General features: G+C 45.2%; 1 protein-coding gene across 6 annotated transcripts; it reads left to right on the forward strand.

The window, feature by feature from the left end:
• Positions 1 to 572: 572 nt before the first annotated feature.
• Positions 573 to 10,132, forward strand: PEX26 (peroxisomal biogenesis factor 26). Of its 6 annotated transcripts, none has more exons than XM_046012821.1 (6): positions 573 to 639; positions 958 to 1,253; positions 2,575 to 2,715; positions 3,205 to 3,500; positions 5,471 to 5,617; positions 5,751 to 6,677. In XM_046012821.1, the coding sequence occupies exons 2-6, from the start codon at positions 1,003 to 1,005 to the stop codon at positions 5,852 to 5,854; spliced, it is 939 nt and encodes a 312-aa protein (XP_045868777.1). In that variant the 5' UTR covers positions 573 to 639; positions 958 to 1,002; the 3' UTR covers positions 5,855 to 6,677. The 6 variants fall into 6 exon arrangements, with proteins under 6 accessions (XP_045868777.1, XP_045868780.1, XP_045868779.1 ...); XM_046012818.1 differs by having other exon boundaries at positions 609 to 758; XM_046012819.1 differs by having other exon boundaries at positions 611 to 762.
• The last annotated feature ends 324 nt before the right edge of the window (positions 10,133 to 10,456 follow it).

Genomic DNA, 10,456 nt, shown 5'->3' on the forward strand with positions numbered 1-10,456 from the left:
TCTGAATAGAAAGCATAGACTCAGTCCTGTCCCGCAGAACACAGAATAGTGGTTAAATACACGACTTTGAGCAAATATAGCCTTGTTGACTTAGTTTTTGCCACCTCTTGTTGTGGGACCTTCAGCAAATTGCTTAAATAAACTCCAATGTCCTCACCTGCTAAATGGTGATAGCAGTTGTTCTTATCTCCCAGGGTTGAGGGAAGGATTAAATGAGATAGCACAAAAAGCGCTTAGCGTAGAGCTAGGCCCTGTAAAGCGCTGCATAAATGTGACTATGCCTGGGAAAGCGGAATATAAAAGGAAAAGTCTCCAGTTCTAAAGTTTCCTTTCAGTGCTTTTCCTTCGTTACTGAAATTTCCTCTGTCCGGCCTTTGCTGGAACTGGTTCGTGAGGGGACCTCCCCATCTCACAACACAGCCTCTGATTTGTTATTTCCAAAAGATTTGGTGCCAAGTTTGTTTTCTCCGGGGACAGTGACAGTTTCTGCGGCGTGGTATGCTGGGGGTTGTAGTCCGAAATTCCTCCATCTACCTCAAGAAGGCGACTGAGCCAAGAGCCAGAGAACTACAACTTCCAGAGTCCTCCGCGCCATCGGGACGCTATGAGTCTGCAGGGGGCTGCGAGAGCCGGAAGCGTGTAGGTTACCTTATCCCGCGCCTGCAGTGAGCGGCTAGATTCATGAAAAAGAACCTGGAACGGCCCTCCCCGTGGCTAAGTTGGTATCAGTACATGTCGTGGGGCCAGAGAAGCTAGAGGCAGGTATTCCAGGGATGTAGCTGTTCTGCAAATCCGAGTTGTGAACTGGTTCCCTGTGTTCAGTCTGTCTTGAGCTGGAGCATCTGCCCGGCTAACTCAGCCTTTGCCTTAGACATGGCTACTAACTTTTCCTTCCCCAGAACTCGGCTTCGGGAAGGGCTGTGGGCAAGCGTATGAGGACTGTCCCTCTTCTCCCAGGCCGACGCGGGATATCCCGGAGACCCCGGAGAGGCTCCCACTCTGATGTCTGGAGAAACAGGCCCTAAGCCCAGGCTGGCTATGAAGAGTGACTCCTCGACACCTGCAGCCCCCCTTAGGGGGCTCGGGGCGCCTCTGAGGAGCAGCGAGCCTGTACGCGTCGACCCGCCTCCGTCGGCAGCCGTGGTTCTGCTGGAGGAGGCTGCAGACCTCTTGGTGGTGCACCTGGACTTCCGGGCGGCGCTGCAGACCTGCGAACGCGCCTGGCGGAGTTTGGCCAAAGATGATGCGGGCACGTACGTGCTGGGCTCCGTTCATTTCCGGGTGATCTTGGGGACGGACTCAAGATTTGGGGAGTTCTGTCATTCCCAGATTGCTCACAAGGAACCCTCTCTGATAAGCTGGTGTGCCCATTCTACAGAGGAGGAAGCTGAGGCACTGCCAATGAGGAGGAAGCTGTCAAGTCGGGTAACAGCTTAGTGAGAACCAGTAGCCAGTTCTTTTCTCCCTATTCCCGTGTAAAGTGGCATGATGGGAAGATAGAATGTGTATTAAGTGTTAAATTATTTTGGTAAGCCGGTTTAGTAAGCAGGTGGTGGAATCCTTTCCTAGGTACACTCTTCTCCCCCAGGTTGTTCACTTCTGACCTTGGCTGATGAATGGAAGTGGAGTTCAGAGCAGGAGTAGTGTTCTGGGACTGTTGAAGGACTGGGTTAAAGTATCAATCTGATGAAAACCTTGGTCCTGCATTGCTCTTTCTAATGCTGTTTGCCTCTTCGGGAAGTTGAGGGAATCATTTCTCTGTGGATAGTAATGTTGATTTTGGCTACACGAGGGAGGTGGTGGGTAGAATAGTCAAAGCTGACCCCAGAGAAGGATGAACTGGGGAGCCCTGCCTGTGTTTTAGGGGGTTGAGTAGGGCTTGTGGCAGTAAATGCTGGAGGCTGTGATTTGGGGTTCCTGGAGGTACCTCACTTGGTGGTGCTAACAGGCCAGTTGTGAAGTTCCTATACCTACACTCAGGCAGTGCTCCATCCCCACTTCTTCACTAAAGGAAACTCTTAGCTCCAGCTCTCTTTCCACCCACACACCGGTGCTGCATTTCACCTGGGTACAAAGATGTGTGATAGGCAGCAGTTGAGTTGTCTCCAGATTTATAGGAACTTTGAACTCCTGGGGGAAAGGGCAGTTTTCTCTCTGTTGGGGCTAGTGAGACCAGTTATAATTTGAGCTCCACTTAAATGCTAATGGGGAGGATAGAGGTGATGGCTACTGAGTTGGGAACTGTGTGGGGGGAATGGTCCCAGGGTGGTGGTGGGAATGGAAACAGAGGAACTATCTATCTATCTTTCTTTCTTTCTTTCTTTCTTTCCTTCTTTCTTTCTTTCTTTCTTTCTGAGAGTGTGTGAGAGCAGGGGGAGGGGCAGAGGGAGAGGAAAAAATATCCAGCAGAGTCTACACTGAGCCGAAGCACGGAGCCCGGTGCAGGGCTTGATCCCACAACCCCAAGATCATGACCTGAGCAGAAACCAAGAGTCACCTGTTAACTGACTGAGCCACCCAGGCACCCCTGGAGGAGAACCACTTCTAAACCTGAATTGGTTTTTCTGCTGACAGTTCCTTGGAGGTGAAATGCTCCCTGTGTGTTGTGGGGATCCAGGCACTGGCAGAAATGAATCGGTGGCAGGAAGTCCTGTCCTGGGTTCTTCAGTATTACCAGGTCCCTGAAAAGCTACCTCCCAAAGTCCTGGAACTATGGTACGTCCTTGTTCTGACTCACTGGGTCAGTTCAGAAACAAGAGGATTTTCATGTCCTTTTTTGAATCAGTGCCCAGTATCTTCTCTTTACCCCTTCCCTCTATATCTAACTCTTTCCCTATGTTGTTGTTGTTGGTGGTGGTGGTTTTTTTTTTGTTTTTTATTTTTGTTTTTGTTTTTTTTTACCTCAAAACCTAGCTATAAAGGATGAGGAAGGGAGAATTTAGGAGTCGGGTAGAGGAAAAGAGGAGGAGGGGGACAGTGGGAATAGGAGATGTGAAGTGGGATGATAGAAGTGGAGTCCTGGCTGACAGAGCTTCTTGCTACTTCCTAAGAATTCCTAATTCTTATCAATATCAGTATCCCATAGGGAAGGCCTGGAGGACATAGGGGAAGGATTGGGTGGGAGAGGGTGGTAGTTATGAGAGGTAAACTGACCATGGAGCACTGACTGTTCCTTTTTTGAAATTGGATTATTTGGGTCTGCAGTGTTCTTTTATACAGCAAAATGCAAGAGCCTGGAGCTGTGCTGGAAGTGGTCAGTGCCTGGCTGCAAGACCTCGACAATCAGGGCCTCCCAGAATACAGAGCCTTGGCAAAACTTCACCTGCACCAAGTGCTGCTGCCTCTGGGCTGCTTGTTGGAGGCTGAGGAGCTAGTGGTGGGTTCTGCAGCCTTCAGTGAGGAAGAGCGGCTGGACTTACTCCAGGCCATTAGTAAGGCAAGGCAACAGCAGAAGCACCAACACTCGGGCACTGAGGAGGCCCAGAAGCTAAACCAGGAAGGTAGGACATTATTCTTCGGTGGACTCTATAAAGTGGAGTTGTTAACACTTATACTTCGGGATTTATCATGACATTCCTGGGAGCTTGGGAGCAATTATTTGTATGAGTAACTCCTAAATCACAGAATAGGAAACCTGTTGATTGGATTAAAAAGCGAAGCCATGACCCTCTGTAATTGGCGGTGGAAGGAGAATCTCTGGGAGGTGTTGCTGAATCTCAGAACCATAACTCTGGTCTCTTTGAAAGCCAACTTCTCCTTCGGGTCCTGTCACTAGATCTCTTGTCTCTATCATGCTGGTCTGAGTGGGATGTTATTCCTTCTTTAAAGGCTGGCCCAAACACAGACACAACTGAGGTATGCTGGGGGATAGCCAAAGAAAAATAAGAAGCTGACACAGTAATTTGGTAACTTGACTTAGATAAAAATTACTTATCTTCAGCTTAGGCCCTCCCACCCAGCCTCCTGTCTGCCTTTACTTCCTAGATCTCCTGGGTATTTTCTTCAGTGATTGATGTTGCCCTTTAAGGGGCAGCCCATCTCTGCCCATTGGAATGCAGTTTCACACAATGGTTTTTTAGGGAAACCATATTAAACCCAACATCATACACCTGACTATTATCCTACATGGGATGCCTACATAGGGGTGGGTGTGGGGGTTATTTTGTTACAAAGGATTTTAAAGGTCCTCTACTTCAGACCCTTCTCCTGGTCTTTGAATCCTTTCCATCCTCTTTTCCTCAAGTGATCATATAGTCTATGCAAGGATAGAAAATTTACTATATCCAGAAGCATCTCATTCCATGTATGGACAGTTCTGTAGGGAAGTTCTTCCTGAAGTTATTTTTTTCTTGGTAGTTTTTAGCCACTGTTCTTTGATTTCTCTCTTGATATGTACAGAATAGGCCTGATCTTTTTTTTTTTTTTTTTTTTTTTAATTTGTGTGAGAGAGAGAAAGAGTGAGTGAGCACAAGCAGGGAGAGCAGCAGGCAGAGGGAGAACCAGGCTCCCTGCTGAGCTGGGAGCCTGATGTGGGACTCAGTCCCAGGACCCTGGGATCATGACCTGAGCGGAAGGCAGCTGCTTAACCAACTGAGCCACCCAAGCGTCCCCTGATCCTTTTTTTTTTTTATATGAAAGTTCTTTAACTATAATCCTGTTCTCTAAAGTGTCTTTTCTTTGTGTGCTAAAGAGCATGAACCTGCTGATGTAGAATCCCTTCTTTGAAAACAGGTTATTGGCTTCAGGAATTTCCTGTGGCTACCAAAGCCCTCTGCCCCTCCATCTCCTAGGGAGGAAAGGATGGGGAAAGGGTTTGATGGCAAGTTCAGAGTGTTCTGTCAGGACTTGGCACCCTTGTACTTGAGTTGGTGGTGTTCATATTTACAATCTGAGTTTTGAATTCTTCACTATATATATTAAGTGCCTTTCTGTTTCCTGCATTAATGTGATAATCAATAACTACTGCTCTTTGTAACTCTCTGTACATATCTTAGGCCAAAATATAAAGAATGCTATAAAATAATATTTAAAAAATACACCAGATGGTGCGCCTGGGTGGCTCAGTGGGTTAAATCCTCTGCCTTCGGCTCAGGTCATGATTCCAGGGTCCTGGGATCGAGCCCCACGTCGGGCTCTCTGCTCAGCAGGGAGCCTGCTTCCCCCCCCCCCCCCCCCCCCCCCCCGCCTGCCTCTCTGCCTATTTGTGATCTCTGTCTGTCAAATAAATAAATAAAAATCTTAAAAAAAAAATAAAAGTCTCTCCTAAGGAGATGACATTCTAGTGATGTAGTCTGTCCTTAAAACATTTTTGGAGCTTTTGGAATCTTTTTTAGGACCACTTAATGAACTACAGGAGTGAACTAGTCTTGTTAAACCTTTTTTCAGCTCTCATAATCTTGCTCAGAGCTCAGAGTCGGGGAAGCTGTTTTTCATGGAGTTACCTGCAGGTATGCTCTATTTCCCTGACCAGGCTCCTTCTCCCACAAGTTCCTGTCACTAATGATATTGCTTCGCCGGCTTTGGGATTCTACAGTGAGCCACTTCTTCTCCATACCCTTCAAAAAGAGCCTCCTGGCTGCCTTGATCCTCTGCCTCTTGGTGGTAAGGTTTGATCCAGGTGAGTAATGAAGCCTGTGTTTTTTCCTGCCCTTCCTGGGGAAGGGGCTGTTGAACAGGGGCTGGGCCTGTGGGAGCCCTCCTGGGGATGGAGGCATCTCCTGTGCCACTTCTCCCTGAGTCTCTTCCATAAGGAGGGACTGTTGGACCCCAGCAAGAGCCAGCTCAGCCCGCCTGGGAGACAACAGCCCTGGAGTCCATGAGAGCCGTCTGGAGGAAATTCACTCTATTCCGTTGACCCTTGAACATTGACTTTGAGTTATTGTCATCTACTTTATTTGGGGGTGAACTCTGACTAGAATGTGAAAATTAAAAAAAAAATTTTTTTTCCTCATCATAATACCTAAAAAATTGTGTTAAATCGTAATTGAAATACATGTACATTTTAGAAAATGTAGAAAATAGAGAAAAGTGTAAAGAAGAAAACAGAAATCACCTATGAAGTTTGTTGTTGTAATAGTTATACTTTCAGTCTTTTTCTATATGGATACAGATGCAATTTTGCATATTATAAATATCTTTTAAAACATGGCTTTAGGTGGCTAAATAATATTCCAATCTGCAGAAACTTCTGTGATTGATTAATAACCCCCTATTGTTGAACATTTTGATTATTTCTTACTCTGTTTTCTGCAGTACTATGAAGCAGACATGAGTTCCCTACTTGGGAACAATCCTGGTTATTTCCTGAGAATTAACTCCTTGAAATTAAGTGCTGGACCAAAGATTAAGATTATCCTTTTAGATTTTTATGTTTGTGTGTTACTCTATGTGAGTTACGATCTAATCTTTACTCTTCTCATGAATTTAGACTTAGAATAGAATTATATAACTTTCAAAACTGCAGGAAAAACTGGAAACCCGTATTCCAGTCCCTTCCTCTTCTTTTTCTTTCTTTTTTGATCGAGAAACCCAAGAACTAGAGAAAAAAGTAACTAGCCCACAGTCACACAAATAATTTGCCTTTTTTTAAAAAATATTTTATTTATTTGACAGAGAGAAATCACAACTAGGCAGAGAGGTAGGCAGAGAGAGAGGAGGAAGCAGGCTCCCTGCTGAGCAGAGATCCCGATGCGGGGCTCGATCCCAGGACTCTGGGATCATGACCTGAGCCGAAGGCAGAGGCTTTAACCCACTGAGCCACCCAGGTGCCCCTAATTTGTCTATTTTTAAAACTGCCAGTTCTTAGGACGCCTAGGTGGCTCAGTCCGTCAAGCATCAGACTCTTGGTTTCAGCTCAGGTCATGATCTCAGAGTTGTAGGATCCAGCCCCACACGGAGCTCACTTGCAAGCATATGTGCATGCGTGTTCTCCCTCTCTCAAATAAATAAACAAATCTTTAAAACAAAACAAAAAACCTGCCAGTTCTTGATTTAATCTTTAGGTCTTCCCCATTTTCCCCATTCCCCTTCCTCTTATTTAGTGAGTTTTTTTTTGTTTTTGTTTTTGTTTTTGTTTTTGTTTTTGCATAGCTCATTGTTGTCCTTTTCACTTTGCTGAACACTGAGCAGAAATTCCCTCTGAATAGCTCTGTTTGCTTAAGGACAGAGTCACTTGTAGTTCTCAGGAAAGCTAAGGATAGTTTGTGTTCATTCCTGTCCACTTGCTGACTTCTACTTTGTTCCACAGAGACTTGATAAAAATTTAGATTTTTTTTTTTTTCTCTTTCAGTGGTCCTTGTAGGTCCTGCTCTTCTGAGTGGGAACAGCAAAGGGTAATTTGAGTTTGCTGCTTGCAGGGCTGCTGGGAACTTCCTGATGCCCTGACCTGGAGCTGCTGACCCCCAGTGGCAGATTTGACTCATTGCAGTGGTGGTTCTATGGGAGAGGAGAGCCGGTGATTAGGCAGCAACTAGAACTCTGAAGGAAGGATATAAAAAGAGTAGACTGTCAGTAACTTTCCTTAAAAATAATATTTTTCTTTTTAAGAAAGAAAAAATCAGTTAAAAAAATCGGTAAGCAAATAAGGAAAAACCAACCAATCAACTCAGCCCTAATTCTAAAGAGTTAGATTGTACTTTATTTTTAATATAATTAACTTAGATAAAAATACGCAATACTGTCACTTGGCTACAGGTTGAGAATGTATGAAAAAGAATGTAGTGAAGTCTCTTCTCAAATTTATATTCCCAGAGGCAGTCACCATTATCAGTTTTTTGTGTGTGTATGTATCAGAAAGCTCGGCTAAAATGTATGTTTTCTTATTCTTAGCAAACTTAAGGTCACTGTAATCCAAGTGAAGAAAATATATCCCAGAGAATATATCCTAGAGAAAATGAAGGTTTTCTTTATTGCTGGGAAGGGAAGGAGGAGCAAATAACATTAAGCATCAACATATGCTTTAAAAAAATAACCCATACTTCCATTTCCAAGGGATGGGACTTGAGGCTGAGGGGAAGAAGAGGGGAGTAAAGGCAGGCATACTGACAACAGTCTTCCTTCTCCCTGCAGCTTCTCCTTCTTCTTTGCCCTTCCTCTACAAGCTGGCTCAGCTCTTCCATCGGATCCAAGAGGCCATGTTTTCTCTCTACCGGCTTCCTATCCACGATTGAGTGGTCTTTCCCATTCCACTCAACCTCTCTACTCCTCAGGTCTGCCATGACAGAAGCAGAATAACTCATCCATGGTGGTCCTCCTGTTGCTGGCTGTGGCCCCACAGGAGTGGGGCCAGCCCCAATTCTAGAAAAAGTTGATCCAGTCTGGTGAACTATGTTTTGCCACCCGAGTGTTCTCCCCTTTGCACCCCAGTTTGGCTGGTGTTGGTTGGTAATGCGGGAACAAAGTAGGGCCAGGAAGCACAAGTCCTCTAGAATAATACTCCCTTATACCCAAAGGCTCCTTCTAAAGGAGGGGTTTGGGAACGGAGAGTGTATCCATGAAATATTCCATCTTCTTGGTAAAAGCAAGGGATTGGTTTTTTAGGTCAGAGTGTTAATGAAGCTGGAAGTTCAGAAAACTCTGATGCAATGACCCTTGGCCTTTCACTTGTGTGGAAAACTTAACCTCTGAAAATTGCCTCACAGGTCAGGCCCTTAGTAAGGCAGAGTGAAGATCTGAGAGGGCCTCTTATTTCTTTCTCTGCTCTTCTCCACCAGATCTGTGGAGAGGAGCATAGAGAAGTTATTTATCAATATACCATTCCTATGGTTTTGCAGTAGGCTTGAAGCTGCTTGGGTCCTCTCTTTTCAGACCAGGACGTGGCTTTCAGAACCACCCAGGTAACTGTTGAAAGCAAAGTAAGGCTGCTCCGCTCTTCTCACTGGGTAAAGTGATCTTGTTTGGTGTTTCTTGGGCTTCAGCTCAACTTTCCAGGTTGTCAGTGGCCAAGTCCTGCTCTATTACACACTCAGTACTCAGTATTCCTGTGTTCTCTTTCTTCCTTTTAGTTCCTTCTCCCTGCTCTGCAGTGGTATTTTTGTACTTTGTCTGATGGCTGTCTAACCAGGTTCTGCCTGTCTCCTTGGTATACACCGTTGCTGGTTCCCCTCCCCCCTCTCTGTGTCCTGTTGTTCTAGTTATAGTCTATTCTTTGTATAATGTGCAAATTTTTCTGCTTGTGTGGCCTTGAAAAGTAGGTCAGCCTCAGAGGCTGATGAGCTGAAAATGGAACTGGGTAATCAGGTGAGCTGGAAGGGATGTATGAAGGGAGTTGGCCAGAGGGGAGATACGGGTTTCGAAGGCAATGAACAATTCATTGTTAGGAGGAGGAGGACACATTGGGGCCATAGCATTTGGGTATTTGAAATGTTTCAGCGTTTTCTGTCACCAGCCACAAGAATCTTACAAGTTTCTGTGCAAATAAATGTAAAACACCACTATGCTATAGGAATTGTAAAAGGCTTCCAGCAGGGGCTAGCCTTTTTGAGGCTGAAGGCCAAGCAAACTGCCCCCTGCTGGGGCTTCAGGCAGTGTTGATGCCAGGAATAGAGGAGATGCTTAGTAGTTTCTGAGAGGCTGGCTTTCAGGCGTTCCAAGTCAACAGTTTGTCTTTAGTAAAGCGGGTGGGAAAAATAAAACTCACAGGCCTTTGGGAGGTGAGTCCCTAGGGTGTAGTCCACCTCTGTAGGAAACAAATCTGTGTTTTTACATATGGACTTTTAAGTAGAGTTAAGAACCCTGAGAAGAGGAAAAGAGACAGGTAAGCCTTGAGATCTGTTGGAATGATTTCTCAAAATGAAAATCTGGTCCATTTCTCTACCCTAGATAAAACTCTTTAATGACTTTGCATGCCTCATGTGGCATTTCTTCTTAAATTCATCATGGAATTTAAGGCCCCTTAGGCACTGGTTTCGGCTAATCCCTCCACTTTTATGTGGGGCCTCTGTTGCTCATGCGCACTGCCCTCCAGAGGCCTAGCCAGTCACGGTTTTCTGAACATTTCGTGCTCCTTCACACTGCTGTATCTTTAGCACCTGCTGTTCCCTTTGGAAGGCCCAGCTCCCACTTTTTGCCTGGTTAGCTCCTCAAATTTCCAGACTTACTCAAGGGTTACCTTTGGGAATCCTCTTTTTTTTTTTTTTTAATAATTTTATTATTATTTGTTTATTTGTTTATTGGGAATCCTCTCTTGATGCCTGCTTCCACCTTTTTATGTTAGTGACCCCATAGCCTTATAATTGCAAAGTCCTTTGTTACCTCCAGTAACTGTGAGCTCTTTGATGCTGGGGAATGTGGCTTGTTGCAGTGTTTGGATCCCTGCTCTACCACTCACGAGGTATGTGACTGTTGGAAAGTGACGTATCCTATCTCAGCCTCAGTGTCCTCATCTGTTAGTTATTATTTCATAGGGACTTCTGGGCCTAGCCAAGCACCTAGGAAATATGAAGCTATTAGAGGTGTT

The sequence above is a fragment of the Meles meles genome, chromosome 7, assembly GCF_922984935.1.
Source record: "Meles meles chromosome 7, mMelMel3.1 paternal haplotype, whole genome shotgun sequence".
In the NCBI taxonomy this organism is placed as follows: Eukaryota; Metazoa; Chordata; class Mammalia; order Carnivora; family Mustelidae; genus Meles; species Meles meles.